Source organism: Erythrolamprus reginae, chromosome 13 (genome assembly GCF_031021105.1).
Source record: "Erythrolamprus reginae isolate rEryReg1 chromosome 13, rEryReg1.hap1, whole genome shotgun sequence".
Taxonomy (NCBI): domain Eukaryota; kingdom Metazoa; phylum Chordata; class Lepidosauria; order Squamata; family Dipsadidae; genus Erythrolamprus; species Erythrolamprus reginae.
This window is the reverse complement of record NC_091962.1, coordinates 11,061,045-11,088,984: the sequence shown is the minus strand read 5'-3', so window position 1 is coordinate 11,088,984 and position 27,940 is coordinate 11,061,045. Positions and strand designations below refer to the sequence as shown.

Here is a 27,940-nt window from a genome sequence, read left to right as displayed (position 1 = left end):
TTTTCTCACCATTCCTATCAACATTTTCCTCCCACTTAGGACTGTATGAATGTCACTTGTTGCTTGTATTCTTAAGACTTTTATTAATATTCTTTCTTCATTGCTTATTTGACCCCTATGACGATCATTGTGTTGTACCACATGATTCTTGACAAATGTATATTTTCTTTTATGTACACTGAGATCATCTGCACCAAGACAAATTCCTTGTGTGTCCAATCACACCTGGCCAATAAAGAATTCTATAATTCTATTATTATCTATTTTCTTTTAACGATCCCGTAATCCTTTGTAAGTCCGGGCAACTGAATGGATAGTATTTATTTATTTATCTATTTATCTATTTATTTATTTATTTATATTTATTTATTGATTGATTGATTGATTGAATTTGTATGCCGCCCCTCTCCGCAGACTCGGGGCGGCTAACAACAGTAATAAAACAGCATATAACAATAATCCAATACTAAAAACAGTTAAAAACCCATTATTATAAAAACCAATCATACAGTAGAGTGTTTTTACTGGCCCATTGCCTTTCCTGTTGCCACCATGGAGTTTTATTCAGCAGATAATATTCTCAATGGGTCCAGAGAAAGAAATCTCTGCTTCTACCTAAGGTCGAACTCACAGCTCTAGCCTTACGACACCTCGCTGCTCTTCTTTTTCAGCGCCGTCAAAATTTGAAACAGTCACTAAACGAACTGTGCTTGTAAGCAGCCATGCAGAAATTTTCTTTATTCTTCTTTTTTTGCGGAATAAAGTGTTGATCCAGTTTGAGGAGCCTTTAAAATCCTGGGGGGAAAAATGAATCTGCCTCGATACTTTGATTGCTTTTTTTCCTTTTCGTTAAATGAAATGGGGGGGGGGGGGAGAACCTCAGCAGATTGCTGGATTAATGATCAACCTGTCAAGGTTCCAGGTAGCATCCAAACTAAATCAGAATCCCAGTCAAAATACTCCTCAAAGTTCCAATTTATTTCCGGAGCCATCCTGGCACCCACACCGGGAAGCCTCTGCATCACGTTGCCCACTCAGGTTGTGCCAGCGTGGCCAGTCCTCCTTCCGCTTCCGCCCAGGTGGGTGGGCACAGGATGACCTTGAACCCCTCGAAAGAATGCTTTCTGGTTGCATCAGTTCCCTCATGAAAATCACTTCTCCCAAGTTTCCATCAACATCAGGCCTTCTAAAGATAGTTAATCACCAATTTCTGCACCGGCTTGACAAACTCTTAAAAAAACCCCAGAATCGTACTTCAATTAATTTGCTGGTTGAGGATTTTATCGCCTTGGTTGCTAGGCTGGTTTCGCAGGAAGAGGGGAAAAAATCAATTTCCTGCCTGCAGGTTTTTTTATGAGGGAATTTTGAAGCCCGGCAAACAAACAAACAAACAAACAAATGCTTTATGAACTTTTATAAAGTGGGAAGGAAACCTTCAAGGGCATTTAGTCCACCCCTCTTCAAGGGGAAGGAAAACCAGTTTTCCAAGCTCTGGAAGAAGTAGCTGGCAAGAGTCTTCAAACATTTCTGGAAATGGAGAATTTTCATCCATCCATCTTTGTAGAGAAGGAACATTCAGAAATGACATGATATTTCACATTTCAGGATCTATGAAAACCTTGGCATATCTTTCTGTCTGTCTGCCTCTCTCTCTCATCTATCTATCTATTAACCTGTCTATCAATCTGTCTGTCTATCAGTCCATTTATCCATCAACCCATCTAATTCCTATCTATCCTCATTTATTTATCATTATCCCCTCTCTCTAGCTGTTTGTCTGGTCTGTCTCTCCTCTCGCCCTCTCTCTGTATGTCTATCTCATCTATCTATCCATCCACTCACCTATTTTCTATCATCATTTATATCTATCATCATGTATTTATCATCTCTACCATCTGTATAGCTGTCTGTCTGTCTGTCTGTCTGTCTATCTATCATCAACTGGTGATAGGCTGGACTAGATGACCTACAAGGTCCTTTGCAACTCTGTTATTCTGGTCTCTTCAATCTCTCTTTCTCCCTCCCCCTCTCTTATCTCTCCTTTCTCTCTCTCTATCCATATCTCTCTCTCTCCCACTCTCTCCCTCTATCACTATCTCTCCCTCTATCTTATCTCTCCTATCTATCTATCTATCTATCTATCTATCTATCTATCTATCTATCTATCTATCTATATATCCTATCTATCTATCTATCATCTCTATCTATCTATCTATCTATCTATCTATCTATCTATCTATCTATCTATCTATCTATCATCTCTATCTATCGCTATATCTCTTATCTCTCCCCCCTCTCAATCTCTCTCTATCACTATCTCTATCTTATTTCTCTCTATTTTCTCTCTCTCTCTCTCTATCCATCCATCCATCCATCTCAATCTCTCTCTACCACTCTCTTATCTCTCTTCTCTATCTATCTCTCACTATCTCTATTTTATCTCTCTCCCTATCTATCTGTCTATCTATCTATCTTATTTCTCCTATCTATCTATCCATCTATCTCTATCACAATCTCTCTACCGCTATCTCTCTTATCTCTTATCTCTCCTCTGCCTCTCCATCCATCCATCCACCCACACACCCACACACCTATCTATCTATCTATCTATCTATCTATCTATCTATCTATCTATCTATCTATCTATCTATCCTCTCTCTCATCTATCCATCCCTCTATTATAAATCCATTGCCTCGCTAATCTCAACGTTGCTTTCTTTTTTTTTCTCTCCTCAAAAGAGCCAAGAGGCTTTGCCAACAAAACGAATTGGAGGGCAGAGGAGGGAGCGAGAGACGGGGCGAGGAAGAAATTGACCTTGTTTTCCCTCTCCCCCCCAACGGGAAAAAAGTTAGCTCCCTCTTGGTACCTGGGGACCCTCCCACCTGGCGCTGGTGCTGTGTTCCCCTTCCCTAAAGAAGCTTTTAAAAAAAAAAATCCGTGCCCGAGATTGCAGAGGAAAGAAATTGAGAATCCCAAGCAGGGGATGGGACGGGAGGAAGATGTGATAAGCCTTGTCCATCAAATTTCCCCCCCCTTTTTTTTCCTTTCTGCCAGGGTGGGGAGGAAGAAGAGGAGGAGGAAGGTTTGCCTGGGCAGGAAGGGGTTAAGCTGCCTGGCTGCTGATAGCCGAAATTGAACCAGGAGGAGGAAAAGGGAAAAAAAAGAAAAGAGAGAGAGAGACTGACTCAGTCTGGAGATTTCACTCATTCCTGTCCTGTCGGAGCTTCGGGAAGGAAGGAGAGGCGGGTGCTTTGTAGAAGTTGCTGAGCTGGGGTCTCCAGGGCACACGCCAGGCGGGCCCGTCCAGAGAGAGCTGTCCGGCTGGAGGAAGCCACTTGGGGTCATTCCTCCCTGGGCCAGAGAGACAGATCCAACAGGGGAGTGAGTAGCGGGGTCCGGTACCCACAAGTGTGGGCAGGTATAGCCAGCCGATGGAGAACTAGGGTGCCCTGCTTGGGTTTGAACCCGCCGACTGCATGCCATCGCTCGGCTGGGGGTGCCTAGGAAGGGATTGGGGTCATTAAGAGTCTCTCTGGACAAGAGGGGGGTCTCTAGAGTCAGGTCAAGGAAGGGACGGGGTGCCCCATGGAGGTCGCAATGCTGGCTTGGGCACTGTTGGCCGCCGTGTGTCAGTCGTATCGGACGGAGGGCGCCAACCTCACCCTCGCCGTGGTCCTGCCACGCCACAACACCACCTACCCGTGGGCCTGGCCGCGGGTTGGCCCGGCTATCGAGCTGGCCATCCAGAAGCTGAACGCCCAGCCCGACCTCCTGCCGGGCTACACAGCACAACTGGTTTTCGGCAACAGCGAAGACAGCCACGGGGTCTGTTCGGATATCATGGCTCCGTTGGCCGCCGTGGATCTAAAGATGGCTTACGACCCCCACGCCTTCGTGGGACCGGGCTGCGTCTACTCCACGGCGCCCGTGGCCCGCTACACCCGGCATTGGGGCCTGCCCTTGGTGACGGCGGCGGCCGAGGCGGTGGGCTTTGCCCTCAAAGGGGACGAGTACGCCTTGGTGACCCGTACGGGGGCCAGCCACGGGAAGCTGGGGGAATTTGGGGTCAGCCTCAGCTGGCATTTCAACTGGACCAACCGGGCCATGTTGCTTTACTGGGAGAAGCAGACGGATGACCGCCCGTGTTTCTTCGCCGTCGAGGGTCTCTACATGTCCGTCCACAACATGACGATCGAAGACGTCCCCTTCATGTCGACCAATTATACGGACCTGATCCACGACATCAAGCAGAAAGCTCGGAGTAAGTTCTCCACCGACCTGGGCATCCTATATAATGATAATAATGATAATAATGATGAGGATAATGATGAGAATAATGATGAGAATATCATAATAATGATAATAATGATAATAATAGTAATTATTTTACAATTAATTACAATTACAAAAATAATTATACAATATAAATTATATTATAATTTTTAATTGTTCAGTTCTGGAGACCTCACCTACAAAAAGATATTGACAAAATTGAACAGGTCCAAAGAGGGGCTACAAGAATGGTGGAAGGTCTTAAGCATAAAACGCATCAGGAAAGACTTCATGAACTCCATCTGTATAGTCTGGAGGACAGAAGGAAACGGGGGACGTGATCAAAACATTTAAATATGTTAAAGGGTTAAATAAGGTCCAGGAGGGAAGTGTGTTTTAATAGGAAAGTGAACACAAGAACAAGGGGACACAATCTGAAGTTAGTTGTGGGAAAGATCAAAAGCAACATGAGAAAATATTATTTTACTGAAAGAGTAGTAGATCCTTGGAACAAACTTCCAGAAGATGTGGTTGATAAATCCACAGTCACTGAATTTAAACATGCCTGGGATAAACATAGATCCATTGTAAGATAAAATACAAGAAATAGTATAAGGGCAGACTAGATGGATCATGAGGTCTTTTTCTGCCGTCAATCTTCTATGTTTCTATGTAATCTAATAATTATAATTATTTATTATAATCACTGTTTGTAATTAATAATTATAATTATATCTGGGGAATCCAGAGCATGATACCATGGCCTTTCGAGATTGAAGGATGCCAGTGCAATCATTATAAATAATCTTTGGACACTTGAGAAGTGTTCGACTTGTGATATTGTGATATGGAATCCAGCATATACATCTCATTTGCTGCGTATTACCGTTTTTTGTCAATAACAATAACAACAAAACAATAATAACAACAATAACAGAGTTAGAAGGTGGCTTTTGGAGGTCTTCTAGTCCAACCCCTTGCATAGGCAGGAAACCCTGTACTACTTCATACAAATGGTCTCTTCTTAAAATCTTCTAGTGATGGACCATTCACAACTTCTGGAGGCAAGCTGTTCCACTGGTTACTTGTTCTCATTGTTGGGGTTTTTCTCCTTAGTTCTAAGTTGCTTCTCTCCTTGTTTAGTTCCCACCCGTTGCTTCTTGTTCAACCCTCGGGTGCTTTGGAGAATAGCATCCTTCCATGTTTGACCGCTAGGAAATAGAAGATGGATCGATTATCTTGTCTTTTAGGGGGCTGGGGAGCAGGGAAAGCACTCAGCATGATCTCAGAGGCACTCTTGCCCAAGGCTGGAGGCACCTAGAGAAGGAAACCCCTTGTTCTTCAGAACTGGTTGGGTGGGATCTTGGAGGTCCTCCCTCCAGGGTCTTCCTTGGGCCCACGAGCCTGTCTTCCAAGCTTGGGAAGCAGGGAGGGTCGAAAGAGTTGTCTCTGAGTATGGCCAGAAAGCTTCTCTCCACTGTGGAGTTGATGGAGAGAAAGTCCATTCCCCGGATCAAACCGTCGGCTTCTCCGAATGACAGTCGTGGTTTGCTTATCAGATGGTCATAATGTGGTCCAGTGGGATTCTCTTAGCAACTTCCTCGCTTTAGTAATAAAAAAATTGCGTAACAACCTCCTCGCTTATCCATGCAAATTCTGTGCGGCCTTGCTTAACAACCTCCTAGCTTAGCCATGCAAATTCTGTGCGACCTGCTTAACAACCTCCTTGGTTAGCCATGCAAATTCTGCGCGACTTACTTAACAACCTCCTCGGTTAGCCATGCAAATTCTGCGCGACCTGCTTAACAACCTCCTTGCTTAGCCATGCAAATTCTGTGCGACCTGCTTAACAACCTCTTCGCTTAGCAAAGCAAATTCTGTGAGACTTGCTTAACAACCTCCTCGCTTAGCCATGCAAATTCTGTGCGACTTGCTTAACAACCTCCTCGCTTAGCCATGCAAATTCTGCGCGACCTGCTTAACAACCTCCTCGCTTAGCCATGCAAATTCTGTGCGACTTGCTTAACAACCTCCTCGCTTAGCCATGCAAATTCTGCGCGACCTGCTTAACAACCTCCTCGCTTAGCCATGCAAATTCTGCGCGACCTGCTTAACAACCTCCTCGCTTAGCCATGCAAATTCTGCGTGACCTGCTTAACAACCTCCTCGCTTAGCAATGCTAAGTCTCTGTTGTGGTTGCAAATCGAGGAGTCCCCATATTAGGGAGGATCGAGATAGAAAAACTGTGTGGGCCAGCGGCATGTCACCCCCTTCCTCAAACTTCCTCTCTTTTCGCTCTGGTGTGAGTTGTTTTGTTGTCATCTGCAAAGTTGTTATTTCAGGATCTGGCCACTTTTGCTCAGGAATGTTCCCAGACTGCTCCGAGCCCCCCTCCTCAAAAGAGGAGGCTTGCGAAACCCGTAAATCTAAGTCAAGGAGTTAATACCCAGAGCTCTGCCCTTAGGCTGAGTTTTTAACTTTTTACTTTTGCAAAAACATACACACATGTATACATATTTTTTTGCTGATAATGAAAAGGAAGGGAGACTAGTATAGATCTATTTCAAACTATTTTGCTCTCATCAGCCAGCCATACCATTCTACAGAAAAAAAACATATACATATACATACATACCTACATACATACATGTAACATATTTTTGCTGATAATTCTGCAGAAAAAACATAAACATACATACATACATATATACATGTACTGTAACATATTTTTGCTGATAATGAAAAGGAAGGGAATATAATATTGATCTAGTTCAAGCTATTTTGCTGTCATCAGCCAGCTATACCATTCAACAGAAAAAATTATATAAATATATAAATTATATCTATATCTACATACATACATACATACATACATACATACATACATACATACATATAATTCTCTGCCTTACAAGGCAAAGGTTGCAGGTTCAAGTCCCAGTGGTATGGCTAGCTGATGAGGCCAAAATAAGGCCGAAATAGATCTATCCTAGTCTCCCTTAATTTTCAAATTCAGCAAAAAAAAATGTGACATATATATATATATATGCATACATATATATACATATATATACTGTGTGTATATATATATATATATATATATATGTAGATTGTTCTGAGTTCGGGTTTTGCCCTGTGTAATGTTTTGCATGTCTATGCGACGTTTCGGTGAAATCTCATTCACCATCTTCAGGCTGGAGTTCCAATCTATATATATAATTCCGATATCCTCCCTCGCAACCCGAACAGCTGGCCGGCGATCCTCCTGGCACAGAGAGCCAGGAAATAAATATAAATCAATTCATTAGCCCGGCCAACCCTTGACAGAATTGGACCCGAGGCGTGTACGTTCTCTCCATCTGCACGGGTCGACCCAAAGACTCCGCGAAGACTTTTGGGTGGGAATCATCCCAGATGAGAACTGGGCAAAAAGAAAGAAAGGAATATGTATCTCTTTTTTCTTTTTGGAGAAAAATCCACTTAAAAAAAAAAAGATTGGATTTTTGCAGCTGGATCTGGACTTTCTCTCTGCTCTTTGTGTTTGTGTGTTTGTGTGTGTGTTAACCTGTCCGTTTGGACTTTTGCACAGGTTATACCTGAGCTGAGGGCAGCTTGCTTTGCAAACGGACCTCCCAAATGCAAGGACTTTTGGCCTCCTTGTACCATAACACAATCTTATGCCTGTGTGTGTGTGTTGGGGAAATTGTGTTTGTGTGCACTATGGAGGCATGGTCCTGCGTAGCCAAAGGTCTCCTCCTCCCTCTTCTCCAAGTCCTGCCCTTCAACATTTCGGCTGTTTCCTGCTGATTTTCAAAGCCGCCCGATAACGGATTGTTTTGCCAGCCGGATCTTAGGAAGGGAGGGTCCTTTGAGGTCATCTGTCCCATCCCTCTTCTATTCAAGGCGAGAAGTCCTGGCTGAGGACTTCTCGCCTCGGTTTCCTGACACAAACCTCCGTTTCTGGATTTCCAAAGAAGCATAATCACAACATAATATATAATAATCACTCCAACCCAATAAAATTTAATACGGAGAAAAAGAAAAATGCCGCTTGGCGGGACCCAGGGGAAGAGCCTTCTCTGTGGCGGCCCCGGCCCTCTGGAACCAACTCCCCCCAGATATTAGAATTGCCCCCACCCTCCTTGCCTTTTGTAAGCTCCTTAAAACCCACCTCTGCCGCCAGGCATGGGGGAATTGAGATGCTCTTTCCCCCTGGGCCTTTACAATTTCATGTGTGGTATGTCTGTATGTCTGTTTGTTTTTTTATATTAATGGGTTTTTAAATCATTTTTAGTATTTATTGGATTATTATTGTACAGTACATTGTTTTATTACTGTTGTTAGCCGCCCCGAGTCTCTGGAGAGGGGCGGCATACAAATCCAATAAATAAATGAATAAATGAATAAATGAATGAATGAATGAATGAATGAATGAATGAATAAATAAATAAATAAATAAATTTTAAAAAAGCAAGGTTTTACACCTGGGCAGCAAAATCTCAAAGGCACCAGGACCGATTAGGCAAATCCTGCCTCAAAAACAATCCGTGTGAGATGGACCTTGGAGTCCCAGTTGGACGGTCCCTTAAATATGAGGCAGAAGTGTCCAGCCGCAGCCAAAAAAACTAATAATACAATCCTCAGTTGCATAGAGAGGCATAGAATCAAAATTGTTAGTACCGCTTTATAAAGCTTTAGTAAGTTCACATTATTATTGTTGTTGTTGTTTTGTTATTTCTATTGTTATTATTTCACAAAAAACAATAATACGCAGCCTACGAGATTTATAGGCTGGATTTCCTATCACAACGTCACAAGTCGAACACTTATCAAGCATCTGTGTGATGCATTATTGTTTTTGCTGTGACCATGATGATGATATTATTATTTGCAATGTTCTCTCCTCGGTCTGAGCTAATTTGTTGTCTCCTTTTGGCTCATTTGGGGGGGGGGGGACGGTGGACGGTTGCACACCTTTTTCCTGGAAATGGTTTTAATTAATTGTTCCCCGTACAATTTAAGATTCTGGCAAGTTCTCTCCTGGTTTATTTGCCGAGGAGATTTATAGAAGGCCTGGAGCTGCGAAGATCTGGTCAGCTGACGAAATGGGGTCATAAAGGCACCGGCTCTATTGGGGGGAAATTTGGAAGGAGGGGAAAATCAATGAAAGACGAAATATCACAGCCAAATCTGGAGGTTTAGGGGTGGTGGTGCCTGTGAGCCAGGAATGGTGCTAATCTGTCTGTCTGTCTGTCTGTCTATCATCTCTCCTCTATCACCTCTCTTCTTTCTCAATCATCTTCCACTCTATCTAACTACCTTCCTACCTACCTATCATTTATCTATTTTTCTATTATCTTCATCTCTCTCTCCCCCCCGTCTTCAGATCTCTCTTTCATATCTATTTCTATCCATCTATCATCTATCTATCTTCATAACTCTATCTCCTCTCTCAGTCATCTCATTTATCTATCTATCTATTCCTCTATCTATCATTTATCTATTCTCTATTATCTTCATCTCTTTCATTCTATAACTATCTCTTTCTTCCTCTCTCCCTCCCTCTCTTTCATCTATCTACCTTTCATCTCTGTCTATATCTATCTATCCATCATCTATCTATCTTCATATCTCTATCTCCTCTCAATCATCTCTCATCTTTCTGTCTATCATTTTCATCTCTCTCCCTCTATCTTCATCTCTCTCTCTTATATCTATATCTATCCATCATCTATCTTCATATCTCTATCTCCTTTTAATCATCTCTCATCTATATATGTCTGTCTATCATTTTCATCTCTTTGCCTCATCTCTCTTCATCTCTCTCTTTCTCTCATTATATTTATTTCTCTATATCTATCTATCTTTCTATCTATCTTGATTTTTCTCTTTCACCTATCATTTCTCTCAATCATTTCTCATCTATCTGTCCATCTATCTTCATCACTCTCTCTATCCTCTCTCCCCCTCAATCCTCTCTCACCTCTATCAATCTATCAATCTATCTATCTATCTGTCATATCTATCTATCTATCTATCTATCTATCTATCTATCTATCTATCTATCTATCTATCTAATCTATCCACCCATCCATCCATCCATCCATTTATCTTCATCACCCCCCCCATCTCTCTCCTCTCTATCAATCCCCTCTCTCTCATCTATCAATCAATCAATCAATCCATCTATCTATCCTGTAGCGTGCCAAGGCTACGGGATGGGCAGCCCTGCTTGGAAACAGCCGAGCCCCCCAACCCAGGCTCGCAGGAGGACTGAAAAATCGCTTCTTCCCTCTCTTGCAAGTCAGCCAAACAGGAAAAAGGTGGCTGGGGCAGGGGGCTGCTTTGCGTGTTGCCGGGACCCCTCCCGGGGGGACAGAACGTGTCCCTTGACCTTGGTTTGCCGGTGGCGGGAAGGACGCTCGGCAGGAAAATAACAGGATGTCTCTCGGCCCGAGGCCCAGCCGCTGCGAATGGGGGAAAGAGTGAAAGCTCAGCCTCCCTCGCTTTACCAGGTGGGCAATGGGTATAAAGGGGTGACCACCTGGGCTAGCCCATTTCCATCCCATAGAAACATAGAAGACTGACGGCAGAAAAAGACCTCATGGTCCATCTAGTCTGCCCTTATACTATTTCCTGTGTTTTATCTTACAATGGATCTATGTTTATCCCAGGCATGTTTACATTCAGTTCCTGTGGATTGACCAACCACGTCTGCTGGAAGTTTGTTCCAAGGATCTACGACTCTTTCAGTGAAATAATATTTTCTCATGTTGCTTTTGATCTTTCCCCCAACTAACTTCAGATTGTGTCCCCTTGTTCTTGGGTTCACTTTCCTATTAAAAACACTTCCCTCCTGGACCTTATTTAACCCTTTCACATATTTAAATGTTTCGATCATGTCCCCCCTTTCCCTTCTGTCCTCCAGACTCTACAGGTTGAGTTCATGAAGTCTTTCCTGATACGTTTTATGCTTAAGACCTTCCACCATTCTTGTAGCCCGTCTTTGGACCCGTTCAATTTTGTCAATATCTTTTTGTAGGTGAGGTCTCCAGAACTGAACACAGTATTATTCCAAATGTGGTCTCACTAGCACTCTATATAAGGGGATCACAATCTTCCTGCTTGTTATACCTCTAGCTATGCAGCCAAGCATCCTACTTGCTTTCCCTACCGCCCGACCACACTGCTGACCCATTTTCAGACTGTCAGAAACCACTACCCCTAAATCCTTCTCTTCTGAAGTTTTTGCTAACACAGAACTGCCAATACAACACTCAGATTGAGGATTCCTTTTCCCCAAGTGCATTATTTTACATTTGGAAACATTAAACTGCAGTTTCCATTGCTTTGACCGTTTATCTAGTAATTCTCTAGTATTATCTAGTATTCTCTCTCCGGGAACAGTCCTGGTCTTGTAAGGAGGCATCAAACCAACATGGTTCCCCAATCATGGTTAGTTGGAGATGTCTTGGGTGCCGAGTCCAACTCCAGCTGCGGCCGATGTGCATTGGTGGTTTTTCCCCCTGCCGTTTCCACCGTTGCATCCGAAGTTCCGGATTTCGAGACCGAGAGCGAAGATCCTGATTCTTGTGGCAGGGAATTCCAGAGGAAAATTGGACCTTGTGCCAAAGTAGCTTTGGTGGGTTTTCCCCCCCCCTGCCGTTTCTACTAGGAATGTTGCACGCGAGGTTCCAGATTAGAGACCGAGAGCGGAGATCCTTATTCCTTGTGGCAGGGCGTTCCAGAGGAAAATTGGACCTTGTGCAAAAATAGCTTTGGTGTTTTTTTCGTGCCGTTTCCACTGTTGACATCGCACCCCAGGTTCCGGATTCGAGACCGAGAGCGGAGATCATAGAAACATAGAAGACTGACGGCAGAAAAAGACCTCATGGTCCATCTAGTCTGCCCTTATACTATTTCCTGTATTTTATCCTTATTCCTTGTGACAGGGAGTTCCAGAGGAAAATTGGACCTTGTGCAAAGTAGCTTTGAACCACCCAGTTCCTTCTCAGGGTCCCTTTTATTAAAGTCCAGTAGCTTCAGAGAGAGATCAACTTGGTTCCCACTGCCCAACCAACCCCGAATTGTGGTTATTTTTGTAAGCTGTGCAAACAAGCCCTCAATGGTGGTTTCTTCTTCTTCTACCCGAGTCTCCAGGGTGGAAAAAAAAAGTGAATTTAATTTCATTTTGGGGTGGGGTTTGTTTTGTTTTTTGAGTTGCAGCTGTAACTTTGCTTGTCGAAGCAAAACAGAGCTTGTTCGAATGTCCTTTTTGGCACCGTTTTTTGGCCTCCTCCGCCCCAGCTGGATTTTTCCTCCTTGCTGCCCTGGGTTTTGCCAAGGAAGGCAGGTTGCTAGGGTGTTATTGTGCGTGCCTGGCATCTCGGCTGGCTCTCCCTCCCGATGGGGGGGGGGGGGGAGGCATCGGTTGCTTCCCTTGCAAAGAAAGAGGAGGCATCCAGAGGTATTGGTCAAAGCTCACAAGCGCAGCGAAAGGAGGGAAGAGGGAAGGAGAAAGAGGGAAGAGAGAAAAGGAGGAAACAGGAAAGGAAAGGGAAAGGAGGAAGGAGAAAAGAGGAAAGGAGGAAAGGAGGGAGGAGGAAAGGAGAAAGAGGGAAGAGAGAAAAGGAGGAAACAGGAAATAGGGAAGAAAAGGGAAAGGAGGAAGGAGAAAAGACTAAAGGAGGAAAGGAGGGAGGAGGAAAGGAGGAAAGAGGAAAGGAGAAAGAGGGAAGAGTGAAAAGGAGGAAACAGGAAAGAAAAGGGAAAGGAGGAAGGAGAAAAGAGGAAAGGAGGGAGGAGGAAAGAGGAAAGGAGAAAGAGGGAAGAGAGAAAAGGAGGAAACAGGAAATAGGGAAGAAAAAGGAAAGGAGGAAGGAGAAAAGACTAAAGGAGGAAAGGAGGGAGGAGGAAAGGAGGAAAGAGGAAAGGAGAAAGAGGGAAGAGTGAAAAGGAGGAAACAGGAAAAAGGAAAGGAAGAAAGAGAAAAGAGGAAAGGAGGAAAGGAGGGAGGAGGCAAGAGAAAAGAAAAAAGGAGAAAGAGGGAAGAGAGAAAAGGAGGAAACAGGAAATAGGGAAGAAAAAGGAAAGGAGGAAGGAGAAAAGACTAAAGGAGGAAAGGAGGGAGGAGGAAAGGAGGAAAGAGGAAAGGAGAAAGAGGGAAGAGTGAAAAGGAGGAAACAGGAAAAAGGAAAGGAAGAAAGAGAAAAGAGGAAAGGAGGAAAGGAGGGAGGAGGCAAGAGAAAAGAAAAAAGGAGAAAGAGGGAAGAGAGAAAAGGAGGAAACAGGAAATAGGGAAGAAAAAGGAAAGGAGGAAGGAGAAAAGAGGAAAGGAGGGAGGAGGCAAGAGAAAAGAGGAAAGGAGAAAGAGGGAAGAGAGAAAAGGAGGAAACGGGAAATAGGAAAGAAAAAGGAAAGGAGGAAGGAGAAAAAAAAAGGAAGAAAGAGGAAAGGAGGGAGGAGACAAAAGAGGAAAGGGGGAAGGAGGAAAGAGGAAAGGAGGGATGAGAAAGGAGGAAAGGTGGAAGGAGAAAAAAGAGGAAAGAGGAAGGAAAAAAGGAGGAAATGAGGAAGGAGAAAAAAGGGGAAAGATGAAAGGAGGAAGGAGAAAAAGAGGAAAGGGGAAAGGAGCAAAGAGGGAAGGAGGGAAGAGAAAAGAGGAGAAAAGGAGGAAACAGGAAACAGGAGAGAAAAAGGAAAGAAGGCAGGAGGGAGAAAAGGAGGAAAGAGAAGGCAATGAAAGAAGAGGAAAGAAGGGAAGAGAAGGAGAAAGGAACAGAAAGGAAAAGAGGCCTGGAAACTGACTCATATCTATGACCGTCACAGCTACCCAGCGTCATGTGATCCCCTTTTGTGATCTCCCGCCAAACAATCATGTGACTCACTTCAGCAGAAATCCACTAAACATACATACATACATAATCTCTCTCTCTCTCATCCATCTATTCATCCATCCATCTATTAATTTATCCACCTCTCTCTCTCTCATCCATCTAATATCTCTCTCTCCCTTTTTTAATGGCAAACAGAGCAGGCACCAAAGATTGTGAGCTGGGCAGGGAGTTCCGAAACCGGATCAGGTCCAAGCTTCCCAACCGGAAGGGCTGGGGACCATGGGCTTTGTCATCCCATCTCGGACCCCATCATCCCACAAACTAAAAGCAAAGGATTTTAAAGACAGGCCCTTAGGTCTTCTACCACCCCTTGTGTTCATGGGTGAGTTGTTGTGTGAGTCATTGTGCTGTTGCTTCCTCCGCAGTTGTGTACGTCTGCTGCGCGCCCGACATCTTCCGCGGACTGATGCTCCAGGCGCATCGGGAAGGGCTGACCACCGGGGAATACGCCTTCTTCTACATCGATCTCTTCGGGACCACCCTCCGGAGTTCCCAATTTCCCGACCGGACGCTTCCTTGGCGACGCGGAGATGGGGACGACAAGGCAGCCCGCGAGGCTTACAAGGTGAGTGTGGGGCAGCCAAGGTTGCTAGATGCACCGTGGTTCACCATCATTAGTCTAGGAGTGCCTGCCTGAATCGGGGGCTGGACTAGAAGACCTCCAAGGTCCCTTCCAAAGCTTTTATTCGGTTATTCTTCCTTCCTTCCTTCTCTTTCCCTCTTTCCTTCCTTCTCTTCCCCTTATTCCTTCCTTCTTTCCTTCCCTTTTCTTCCTTCCTTCTCCTCTCTTTCCTTCCTTCTTTATCTTCTTTTCTTCTTTCTTCCTTCCTTCTCCTCTTTCCTTCCTTCTGTCCAAATTTACTTCCTTCCTTCCCTTTCCTTCCTTCCTTCTTTCCTTCTCTTCCCTTTATTCCATCCTTCTTTCCTTCCCTTTTCTTCCTTCCTTCTCCTCTTTCCTTCATTCTTTATCTTCTTTCTTCCTTCCTTCTCTTTCCTTCTTTCCTTCCTTCTCTTCCCTTTATTCCTTCCTTCTTTCCTTCCATTTTCTTCCTTCCTTCTCCTCTTTCCTTCATTCTTTATCTTCTTCCTTCCTTCCTTCTCTTTCCTTCTTTCCTTCCTTCTCTTCCCTTTATTCCTTCCTTCTTTCCTTCCATTTTCTTCCTTCCTTCTCCTCTCTTTCCTTCCTTCTTTATCTTCTTTTCTTCTTTCTTCCTTCCTTCTCCTCTTTCCTTCCTTCTGTCCAAATTTCCTTCCTTCCTTCCCTTTCCTTCCTTCCTTCTTTCCTTCTCTTCCCTTTATTCCACCCTTCTTTCCTTCCCTTTTCTTCCTTCCTTCTCCTCTTTCCTTCATTCTTTATCTTCTTTCTTCCTTCCCTTTCCTTCTTTCCTTCCTTCTCTTCCCTTTATTCCTTCCTTCTTTCCTTCCCTTTTCTTCCTTCCTTCTCCTCTTTCCTTCCTTCTTTATCTTCTTCCTTCCTTCCTTCTCTTTCCTTCTTTCCTTCCTTCTCTTCCCTTTATTCCTTCCTTCTTTCCTTCCATTTTCTTCCTTCCTTCTCCTCTCTTTCCTTCCTTCTTTTCTTCTCTTCCCTTTATTCCATCCTTCCTTCCTTCCCTTTCCTTCCTTCTGTCCAAAATTCCTTCCTTCCCTTTTCTTCCTTCCTTGTCTTTCCTTCCTTCTCTTCTCTCCCTTCCTTCTCTTTCCTTTATTCCTTCCTTCTTTCCTTCCCTTCCTTCCTTCTCCTCTTTCCTTTCTTCTATCTAAATTTCCTTCCTTCCTTCCCCTTCCTTCCTTCTTTTCTTCCTTCCTTTTCGTCTCTTTCCTTCCTTCTCTCCTTTCCTTCCTTCCTTATCTTTTCTTCTTCCTTCCTTCTCCTCTTTCCTTCCTTCCTTTCTTCTCTTCTCCCTTCCTTCCTTCTCCTCTTTCCTTCCTTCCTTATCTTCTTTTCTTCTTCCTTCCTTCTCCTCTTTGCTTGCTTGCTTGCTTGCTTGAATGGGGATTGACTAGACTAGAAGATCTCCGAGGTCCCTTCTCGTTCAATTCTAGTCTAAAGATTCCAGAGCCTCCTGCAAGAAAACATGAATATAATTGAACAGGGGGGTTGAATTCTCAGGTTCTTGCTTTGGAAAGGCCTCCACATCCCCTCCCCCTCCGGCTGGGGACGAGGGGTTGTAGAGTGACCGGAAGGGGCTCGCCTACCGCCTGCCCGGCCTGCTTTTCTCTCCTCCAGCCTTGTTTGAAAGAAAGGAAGGAAGGAAGTGAGATAAATTGCCCCGATGTTGAAGCCGGCAGGTTTGCCGCTATTAATAAACCCCCGTTGAGCTAAAAGTTGTTCTTTTAAACTTAAAAAAAGAGGAATTATTGGGGGCGGGGAGCAGTTTGAGAAGCCGAAAAGAGTTTTAAAAGGGACCAGACCGTGGTCTTCTCCCCCCCCCGTTCCCTGCTCCGTAGAACCTCCAGCATCAGGGGCAGTATACCAGGCTGAGTTGCGAGCGATAGACGAAGACCTGGCAGAGAGGAATTTATGGTAGGGGAAATAACCCAAGAAAATGAGACTGGGTGATCGCACCGGGGGCAAAAGTCTTTAAATGTTGATGGTTTTTCTCCGCCATCTTGAATTTATCCTCCTGTGTTGGCCTCTCAGTCGCTAAATGAATAGGTTATAAGTTTGAGGACTACCCATGGCAAGGCGTTTTCTGGCCCAGGCTACAGGGCTGGATCGGATGGTTATTTATCTATCTATCTACCCTATCTACCTATCTATCTATCTATCTATCTATCTATCTATCTATCTATCTATCTATCTATCATCTATCTATCTATCTATCTATCTATCTATCAAACAATAAAAAGACAATGCAAATAAATCTAATATTAAAAATAATCTAAAAAAACCCAATTGAAAGAACCAATCATACGTACAAGCATACCATGTATAAATTCTATAAGCCTAGGGGGGAAGGGAAAATTTCAGTTCCCCCATGCCTGACGACATGAGGTGGGTTTTGAGGAGCTTACGAAAGGCAAGGAGGGTGGGGGCAACTCTGATCTCCGGGGGGAGTTGGTTCCAGAGGGTCGGGGCCGTCACAGAGAAGGCTCTTCCCCTGGGTCCCGCCAGACGGCATTGTTTAGTCGACGGGACCCGGAGAAGGCCAACTCTGTGGGACCTAACTGGTCGCTGGGATTCGTGCGGCAGAAGGCGGTCCCGGAGATATTCTGGCCCGATGCCATGAAGGGCTTTATAGGTCATAACCAACACTTTGAATTGTGACCGGAAACCGATCGGCAACCAATGCAGACTGCGGAGTGTTGGTGTGACATGGGCAAATTTGGGAAAGCCCATGATAGCTCTCACATTTCCCTACTTTTTCTGCAAAACGGCTCCATGGAGCTTCCATGGGTGGGAGAAGTCTAGCTGACTTCTCTTGGAATAACAATGGGGGTGGGTGAGAAGCTTTGGGGGGGGGGGAGTTGCCGAGTTGACTTTGGGGCTCCAAAAACTCCCTCTTAATGTTGCTAGATAATCTCACCCCAAGTATTGGGGTTAAGTCATTTTGTCCTGCCTTCCTCTTTGACTCCCCCCCCCCCCACAGGCTGTCATGCTCATTACTTACGCCGAACCCCAAAATCCGGAATACCGCAAGTTTCTCCGGCACATGAAACGCACCTCCCAGGAGCAGTTTAACTTCACTGTGGAAGACGGACTGGTAAGGAGACGACGCAAAATGCCTAGAATAAGAGACTTGGAAAGGAGCTTCCAGTCTGTAAAAGCAGGGGAAAGAAAACCCCCCCTCCATTTATTTTAATATTTGTGGCCGACAAGTGGCAATTCTCAAACTCGGATCCCGGCGCGGGGCCTCGATTCCCAGCCTGCTTCCCACCTGGTGTTAAAACTCTCTAGGTGGTTTAACCACCCTCAGTGGAGTAAACAATGCTGGCTTGTTCCGCCTTGGCTTGGCCACGCATACATCCCTCGTGGAAAGGAGGCCACCCAGCGATCCATCTCTCTTTGAGAGGTGCGCGAAGAGGGAACCCAACCAGGTTGAAAAGCAGTCTTGACTTCCTGGCCCAACCTTGGGATGAGCGCAATCCGCCGATGGCCGTCACGAAGCCGCGATTGCTCCTTTTTCGCACCCTCGCAAGTCGAATTGGGGGGGGAACCAGGGTTATGGAATCGAATCCCTCGCTCACCTGACTTGTCTGAATGGATCTGAGCGCCCCTCCCTCTAAAATCTCTAAATTTTCCAGGAAAATTTCATCGTGGGGGCTTTCCACGACGGGGTAATGCTCTATGCGCAGGCGGTAAATGAGACTTTGGCGCAGGGCGGTTCTCTCGCCAACGGCACAGCTGTCACACTTCAGATGCGTAATCGGACTTTCTATGGTCAGTATTCTTGCAGGATATTTTTTTTAAGATGGGTGGGATTTCGCTGAGGAGGGGGACATTTTGGGAAGGGGGAATATTTCAGGGTGGCACTGATCCGCTATCCGGGGGTGGGGGTTGGACTAGATGACCTCCAAGGTCCCTTCCAACACTTGTTATTCTGTTAAGCTGTTCGTTCAGAGGTTGAGATGTTCCTGCATTTTGGAGGGTCGTTGAGGGGTCTCTAATGGAAGACAGGTATAGAATCTGTCCGAAGGGACGTCAGGAGGTCATCCAGCCTGATCCTCCACTGATGGTGCTCCCTCCCCAGTGGTGATTCTCGTTTTGGCCTTTAAAATCTATCACTATTTACCTCATAAATAGTATTTAACGCCCTGAGTCTCATTTGGGCCTCTTGACGTTTTTAAATCTATCACTATTTACCTCATGAATAGTATTTAGCGCCCTGAGTCTCGTTTTGGCCTCTTGACATTTTAAAATCTATCACTATTTACCTCATGAATAGTATTTAGCGCCCTGAGTCTCATTTTGGCCTCTTGATGTTTTTAAATCTATCACTACTTACCTCATAAATAATATTTAGCACCCTGAGTCTCGTTTTGGTCTCTCGGCATTTTTAAACCTATCACTATTTACCTCATAAATAGCATTTACCGCCCTGAGTCTCAAGAGAAGGGCGGCATAGAAATCGAATAAATAAATAAACAAACAAATAAACAAACAAATAAAACAAACAAGTAAGTAAATAAGTAAATAAATAAAATAAATAAATAATAATAATAATAATAATAATTTATTAGATTTGTATGCCGCTCCTCTCCGCAGACTTAATATTAAAGTGCAGATGTTTTATAAAAGATTTGATACTGACAACCCTCCTCGGGTTGCAGATGGAAATTTCTAGCATTGGAAGGTTATTTTATTTATTGTTATTTTTAAAAAATTCTTCTGTGTTTGCAGGAATCACGGGACCCATGCGGATCGATGAGAATGGGGATCGGGAAATGGATCACTCCCTCTGGGATCTGGATCCGGCCACCGGAGAATTTGAAGTTAGTGGAGAAAAAAACTTGGCTTGGAGTTTTCAGAGAGACCCACCCGTGAATTTTGGAGCCGGTCAAAGAAATTCCTACGCTGTTCTAGAAGGATCTTTCAAGGAGACCGAAGGAGCCACAAGTGCCCTTAGCATCCTGCTGACTTTGCAGCAGGATGCTGAGGTAGCCTGCCTCTGTACGTGGAGGCTTTGCTCAGCCGTTACAAGAATGGTCTCTCCTATTGGATCTTTTCTCCCCGACAAATCCCTTTTAAATTATCCTGGTGGCAGTGAGTTCCAAAGATTAACTCCCTGTTTGGTTAAAGGAGTGTTTCTTAACCTTGGAACCTTTAAGAGGGGAGGACTCCAACTCCCAGAATCCCCCAGCCAGCATGCTTTAAGATGGGTGGACTTCAACTCCCAGAAGTCCCCAGTCAAATGTCTGAATGGGGAATTATGGGAGATGGTCCAATCCATTTAAAATCGCCAAGGCTTAGAAACCCTGATTTAGGGTTAACCAGTCAATAATGATAATGATAACAACAGCAACAACAACAACAATAATGATGATGATAATAAAAACAACAATACTAATTCCTCTTTTCCCTTCTGGTTTTTCTCTTTCTCTGCAGATCGTGGCCAATTACAACGGGACCACCAAAAAGATCGAAATGATCCCTGGGAAAAGGATCCATTGGCCAGGCAATGCCATCCCAAGAGACGTGCCCTTTTGTGGATTTCAGAATGAGAATCCTGCTTGTCAGAAAGGTGCGGCTTTGGGGTGTCGTGGAGAGAAACTGCACAAAATGGACTTTGAGTGGCTGGAATGCAGAACTCCCTTCCACTTGAATTGTGGATTGGGGGGAGGCCAGGGATTAAGATATATCAAATATAGATAAATATATATTCAGGGTGGGATTTAAACCATCTTGGCTGAGCTCGCTTGGACGATTTGGGGTTTGCCTTTCATTGGTTTAAATGAAACTAAACAATGCCGCTTGGCGGGACCCAGGGGAAGAGCCTTCTCTGTGGCGGCCCCGACCCTCTGGAACCAGCTCCCCCCTGAGATTAGGATTTCCCCCACCCTCCTTGCCTTTCGTAAGCTCCTTAAAACCCACCTCTGCCACTAGGCATGGGGGAATTGAGATACTCTTTCCCCCTAGGCATTTACAATTTTATGCATGGTATGTCTGTATGTATGTTTGGTTTTTATAATACTGTAATGGGTTTTTAATCGTTTTTAGTATTGGATTATTATTGTACGCTGTCTTATTATTGCTGTTAGCCGCCCTGAGTCTTCGGAGAGGGGCGGCATACAAATCCAATAAATAAATAAAATAAATAAATAAATAAAATTGGGAGCGGTTCCATAACAATCTCTCCTTCCCCTACTTTTATTTTCTCCTTTTCCCTCCTCAGCCTCTTTTTCCTTGCTGGAGATTTTGTCGCTCGCGATGACCTTGCTCCTGTTTGGCATCATCCTCACAGCCTTTTTTGCCTACCGGTGAGTTTGCGGGGTGGATCCCACCCAGCGCGGAAAATCAATTTGTATGCTATGGGCCGGGGATCCACTTGATTTTCAGGCAGGATCTTGACGGGCAGGCCTTCCTTGGTTCCCCCCCCAATGTTTGTTTATTGAAAGGATGCATTTAAAATGAAGCCAATTCTGAGTGATGCAGATTAAAGCCAAATCAATCCTGATCGATGCAGTTTAAACCAAAGCCAATTCCAAGTGACGCATTTAAAAGAAAGCCAATTCTGTCCAATACAGTTTAAAGCAAAGCCAATTCTGTCCAATACAGTTTAAAGCAAAGCCAATTCTGTTCAATACAGTTTAAAGCAAAGTCAATTCTGAGTGAAGCCTTTAAAACTGAAACCAATCCAGAGCAATGCGTTTAAAGCAAAGCCAATTCCGATCAACGCAGTTTAAAGCAAAGCCAATTCTGTTCAATACAGTTTAAAGCAAAGACAATTCTGATCGATGCAGCTTAAATCAAAGCCAATTCTGAATGATGAATTTAAATCAAAGCCAACTCTGAGCAATGCAGCTTAAAGCAAAGTCAATTCTGAGTGAAGCCTTTAAAATGAAGCCAATTCTGATTAATGCAGTTTAAAGTAAAGTCAATTCAGAGTGACGCATTTAAAAGAAAGCCAATTCTGTTCAATACAGTTTAAAGCAAAGCCAATTTTGATCGATGCAGCTTAAATCAAAGCCAATTCTGAATGATGCATTTAAATCAAAGCCAATTCTGAGCTATGCAGCTTAAAGCAAAGTCAATTCCAAGTGACGCCTTTAAAACTGAAGCCAATCCTGAATGATGCGTTTAAAGCAAAGCCAATTCCGATCAACACAGTTTAAAGCAAAGCCCATTCTGAGCAACGCATTTAAAACAAAGCCAATTCCAAGCTGCTAATTACCTGGGAAGATTTTATGCGATGGGGTGGGTAGTGATGGGGGAAACGGTGAGGTTTTTAACCATCGGAACCGGTACGACCTATTTGTAAGCTTAAAAAATGGAAGAACATGGGGGGACCTTCTGCCCCTGCGTGTTCCGAGTTCGAGAATTGCCACTTCCCACTCCCATTCTAGGAAAATGAAGTTGGAAAAGGAGCTGGCGTCCGAATTTTGGCGTGTCAGCTGGGAGGATGTGCAGTCGAGCAACCTGGAGAAAAACCTGCGGAGCATGGGCAGCAAAGTCACACTCTCGCTGGTGCGTACATTGACTTTTTGCCACTCTCCCGATAGGACCGCGTCGTCTTTGCGTATTTCAATTTTTTAAAATTAAAAAATGGGGGGGGGGGGTTTGACTCCATACTGGCCCTCCTCCCTGCCTGCCTGGATAATTCGTTCCACATGGGTTCTCTTGGTGCAGCACATAAGCGCGCCACCCCTTTGAGGCGGGCCATCACGTCCCCTGTTGTCGGTTGCACAAAAAAAAAGAGCGACCCTCAAAATTCTCAAAAGCTCAGAAAGAAGCCAGAGCTTGCTCATTTGTTTTTGAGGAGGGGGGTCTCCTTCAAAAAAAGGGGGTTTGTCCTCACCCCTTCCCCTTCTCTTTTCTTTAGAGAGGTTCGAATTACGGATCCTTGCTGACCACCGAAGGGCAATTCCAACTTTACGCCAAGACCGCCTATTACAAAGTGAGATTCCTCTCGGATGGTTGGGGTCAGAAATGGGGGAGGGTCGGGGTTTGAGGGCTACTCCTACATTGGGGGTCTTTGGGGTGGTGTATCACCCTCTTCTTCTCTCCCCCCCCCCCCCAGGGAAACCTTGTGGCTGTGAAGCACATGAACCGGAAACGCATCGACCTCACGCGAGACGTTTTGTTTGAGCTGAAACATGTAATTATATTTTATTCTTCCCTCGGTCGCTCTCTTTCTCTCTCTACCTGCCACATCTATCTATCATCTAATCTAATCTGTCTGTCTGTCTGTATGTGTATCTATCTACCTATCTACCTACCTATCTATCTATCTATCTATCTATCTATCTATCCATCCATCCATCCATCCATCCATCCATCTTTCTATCTATCCATCTGTCCATCTGTCTGTCTATCTATCTATCTATCCATCCATCCATCTTTCTATCCATCCATCTATCCATCTATCTATCTTTCTGTCTATGTCTTTATAATCTCTATCACTTTCTCTCTTTCCATTTCACCTATTTATCATTCTATCAACTATCTATTCCTTCCTTTCGTCATCTCTTTTCTCAAATTATCTTCCTATCCTATCTGTTCTTTGTTCCTTCTCTTTCTCTATTTATTTTTCTATCATCTGCTTTTTCCTACCTTCTTTCCTTTCTTCCCTCCTGTCTCTGTTGTTATATCTCCTCTATGTCCCTTTCTTCCTTCCCTGCCTCCTTTCTGTCTCTGTTGCTCTATCTCCTCTATGTCCCTTCCTTCCTTCCCTCCTGTCACTATTGCTATATCTCCTCTATGTCCCTTTCTTCCATCCCTGCCTCCTTTCTGTCTCTGTTGCTCTATCTCCTCTATGTCCCTTCCTTCCTTCCCTCCTGTCACTATTGCTATATCTCCTCTATGTCCCTTTCTTCCATCCCTGCCTCCTTTCTGTCTCTGTTGCTCTATCTCCTCTATGTCCCTTCCTTCCTTCCCTCCCTCCTTCCTGTCTCCTTTGCTCTATCTCCTCTATGTCCCTTCCTTCCTTCCTTCCTTCCTTCCCGTCTCTATTGCTATATCTCCTCTATGTCCCTTCCTTCCTTCCTTCCTTTATTTATTTATTTGTTTGTTTGTTTGTTTGTTTATTTGATTTGTATGCCGCCCCTCTTTGTAGACTGGGGCGGCTAACAACAGTAAAAAACAATATACTGTAAACAAATATAATATTAAAAGTAATGTAAAAAACCCCTCCTTCCTGTCTCTGTTGCTCTATCTCCTCTATGTCCCTTCCTTCCTTCCCTCCTTCCTTCCTGTCTCTGTTGCTCTATCTCCTCTATGTCCCTTCCTTCCTTCCTTCCCTCCTTTATTTATTTATTTGATTTGATTTGTATGCTGCCCCTCTCTGTAGACTCGGGGCGGCTAACAACAATAAAAAACAATATAAACAAATATAATATTAAAAGTAATGTAAAAAACCCCTCCTTCCTGTCTCTGTTGCTATATCTCCTCTATGTCCCTTCCTTCCTTCCCTCCCTCTTTCCTGTCTCTATTGCTATATCTCCTCTATGTAATAATAATAATAATAATTATTATTATTATTATTATTATTATTATTATTATTATTATTATTTGTTAGATTTGTATGCCGCCCCTCTCCGAGGACTCTGTCCCTTCCTTCCTTCCTTCCTTCCTTCCTCCCTCCCTCCTGCCCTTCCCTTCCCCTTTTCTTTCCTTCTTTTTCCTTTTCCTCTTTCCCTCCTTCCCTCCCTCCTTCCCTCCCCCTTTTCTCTCTCTTCCTCCTTTCCTCCTCATTACAGGAGGCAGCAGCTGGGCAGCTTCAACCGGCTGCATAGCAGGAAGGAAAGAACCAGGGGGGGGAGGCAGAAGAGAAGAGCAGGCCTGACACCCGGACCGCACCCCCCCCTGCCCAAGCAGGGCGCCTGACTCATTAGCGAGGAAGCAGGAGGCCGATAGCCATCTGTTCCCCCCTTAATGAGCCATGGGGTGTCTCCGTCGGAAGACACTGGGCTCAGCCAGCTAGCCGCAAGGAAGGAGATGATAAGCCAGGATGAAACCTGGGCAGACACAAAGGCTGGGGATTAGCAGCCGGCCGGAAGGGGAAGCGGAGGCTTGGCCCGGCTGGCTCAGGGTGACCCGGGGCCCGTCGGTGACGTGAGGGAGAAGGGGTCCAGCCCCTGGGAGGGCAGCCAAAGCCCTGCTGCGCATCATTTGGACAAGATGCCCCGGATGGGTGGTTGACCCGTGGTTGCAAGCCTGCCACGAAACCATCTCCGGAGCCAACATCCACAGTTTAAGGCCACGAACAAGCCAGCATGCCAGAGTTGAAGCTAGACACCCCAAGGGGAGGGAGGGGTCGGTTTCCTCCAGGTGAGGAGCAAAGCTGGGTTTGTAAACGGAGTTCCCCCCCACCCCCAAGGGACGTGTGAAACTGGGTTTGAAAACTAAGTTTCCTCCAGGCGATGTGGAAAGGAGGGTTTGAAAACTAGGTTTCCTCCAGGCGATGTGGAAAGGAGAGTTTGAAAACTAGGTTTCCTTCAGGCGGTGAGGAAAGGAGAGTTTGAAAACTAGGTTTCCTTCAGGCGATGAGGAAAGGAGAGTTTGAAAACTAGGTTTCCTTCAGGCGATGAGGAAAGGAGAGTTTGAAAACTAGGTTTCCTTCAGGCGATGAGGAAAGGAGAGTTTGAAAACTAGGTTTCCTTCCGGCGATGAGGAAAAGAGAGTTTGAAAACTAGGTTTCCTTCAGGCGATGAGGAAAGGAGAGTTTGAAAACTAGGTTTCCTCCAGGCGATGAGGAAAGGAGAGTTTGAAAACTAGGTTTCCTCCAGGCGATGAGGAAAGGAGAGTTTGAAAACTAGGTTTCCTTCAGGCGATGAGGAAAGGAGAGTTTGAAAACTAGGTTTCCTTCAGGCGATGAGGAAAGGAGAGTTTGAAAACTAGGTTTCCTTCAGGCGATGAGGAAAGGAGAGTTTGAAAACTAGGTTTCCTTCAGGCGATGAGGAAAGGAGAGTTTGAAAACTAGGTTTCCTTCAGACGACGAGGAAAGGAGAGTTTGAAAACTAGGTTTCCTCCAGGTGCCAAGCAAAACTGGGTTCATGAACTGGGTTTCCTCCAGGCAAAAGCAGGGTTTGAAAACTAGGTTTCCTCCAGGCGAGGTGCAAAACCAGGTTTGAAAACTAGGATTCCCTCAGATGACGTGCAAAACTGGATTTGTAAACTGGGTTTCCTGCAGGCAAAAGCTGGGTTTGAAAACTAGGTTTCCCCCAGGCGACGTGCAGACCTGGGTTTGTGAACTGGGTTTCCTCCAGAGGGGCGGCATACAAATCTAAGTAATAAATAATAAATAAATAAATAAAAGCGGGGTTTGAAAACTAGGTTTCCTCCAGGCGACGTGCAAACAGTCTCATTTTTTCCCTCACTCAGAGAACGCTGGTCTCTGATTGTAATAAAGATTTTATTTGATTGACTGGACACACAACGTTTACACTTTGGAGTCCCAGGTTGGCCTTTGAGGCTTTGCGTAGGTCTTGGATTCAAATCCCGGCGATCCACATTCATAGACATCTGTGCTGAGGAGGTGGATGGGAAGCACCTTAGAGGTCATTTTGTTTAGCCCCACCTTTCGCTTTCCCCTGGAGATATAGGCTGACGATCAGAGGAAAGAGGGCTTGGACTAGATGACCCTCTAAGGTCGCTTCCAAGTTTTATGATTCTACTATCCGATGGGGGAGGGGGAAGACATCCTTTATTGATTTCTTGATTCAGTGACATCTCTTTCGATAGAGCTTTCCAGTCTTGTCTTCCTTCCCCCCACGGATCTGTCCGTCCATCTGTCCGTCTGTCCATCCATCCATCTATTTTTTCTATCTATCTATCTATCTATCTATCTATCTATCTATCTATCTATCTATCTATCTATCTATCTGTCTATCTACAATATCTATTTACAGTTATCTATGTATCTATGTATGTATGTATCTATCTATCTATCTATTTTTTCTATTTATCTATGTATCTATCTATCTATTTACAATATCTATCTACAGTTATCTATCTATGTATGTATCTATGTATGTATCTATGTATGTATTTATGTATGTATGTATGTATGTATGTATCTATCTATCTATCTATCTATCTACAATATCTATCTACAGTTATCTATGTATCTATGTATCTATGTATGTATGTATGTATGTATGTATCTATCTATCTATCTATCTATCTATTTTTTCTATTTATCTATGTATCTATCTATCTATTTACAATATCTATCTACAGTTATCTATCTATGTATGTATCTATGTACCTATGTATGTATCTATCTATCTATCTATCTATCTATCTATCTATCTATCTATCTATCTATCTATCTATCTATCTACAATATCTATCTACAGTTATCTATGTATCTATGTATCTATGTATCTACTGTATATATGTATCTATCTATCTATCTATCTATCTATCTATCTATCTATCTATCTATCTATCTATCTATCTATCTATCTATCTATGTTTTCTATCTATCTATGTATGTATCTATCTACAATATCTATCTAGAGTTATCTATCTATCTATGTATCTATGTATCTATCTATGTATCTATCTATGTATCTATCTATGTATCTATGTATCTACCTATGTATCTATTTGTTTTCGTAGATTTTCACGGGTATATGTATGTAGATTGTTCTATGTATCTATGAATCTATGTATGTATCTATGTATGTATCTATGTATGTATGTATGTATGTATGTATGTATGTATGTATCTATCTATGTATCTATCTATCTATCTATGTATGTATGTATCTATCTATTTTTTCTATCTATCTATTTACAATATCTATCTACAGTATCTATCTATCTATCTATCTATCTATCTATCTCTATCTATCGATCTATCAATCTATCTATTTACAATATCTATCTACAGTATGTATCTATCTATCTATCTATCATCAATCTATCTATCATCTATCTACCTACCTACCTACCTACCTACCTACCTACCTGGACTAATATGCCGCCCAACACCTGAAGGACTCCATTGGGCTCATCACCAAATACAAATAACGCAATATAAAACCCACTGAAAACAATCGAGAACCATTTAAAACCAGTGATTAAAACAGGTTTTTTTAAAAAATCACACATTTTTTTTTTCATCGCTCGTTGGGATGAGCAGAAAGCCTCTGCCCGTGTGCAGAG

At 43.9% G+C, this 27,940-nt stretch overlaps 1 protein-coding gene across 1 annotated transcript in view; it reads left to right on the top strand.

Moving 5' to 3' along the window:
- The first annotated feature begins 3,050 nt into the window (after positions 1 to 3,050).
- The window catches only part of NPR1 (natriuretic peptide receptor 1), a 42,145-nt gene continuing 17,255 nt past the window's right edge, over positions 3,051 to 27,940 (top strand). The window contains exons 1-10 of the mRNA XM_070766012.1: positions 3,051 to 4,262; positions 14,535 to 14,734; positions 17,760 to 17,873; positions 18,415 to 18,550; positions 19,511 to 19,602; positions 20,216 to 20,351; positions 21,003 to 21,087; positions 22,174 to 22,294; positions 22,650 to 22,724; positions 22,848 to 22,925. Coding sequence (XP_070622113.1) covers positions 3,587 to 4,262; positions 14,535 to 14,734; positions 17,760 to 17,873; positions 18,415 to 18,550; positions 19,511 to 19,602; positions 20,216 to 20,351; positions 21,003 to 21,087; positions 22,174 to 22,294; positions 22,650 to 22,724; positions 22,848 to 22,925 — 1,713 coding nt within the window. The 5' untranslated portion in view covers positions 3,051 to 3,586. The remainder of the gene's footprint in view (positions 4,263 to 14,534; positions 14,735 to 17,759; positions 17,874 to 18,414; positions 18,551 to 19,510; positions 19,603 to 20,215; positions 20,352 to 21,002; positions 21,088 to 22,173; positions 22,295 to 22,649; positions 22,725 to 22,847; positions 22,926 to 27,940) is intronic.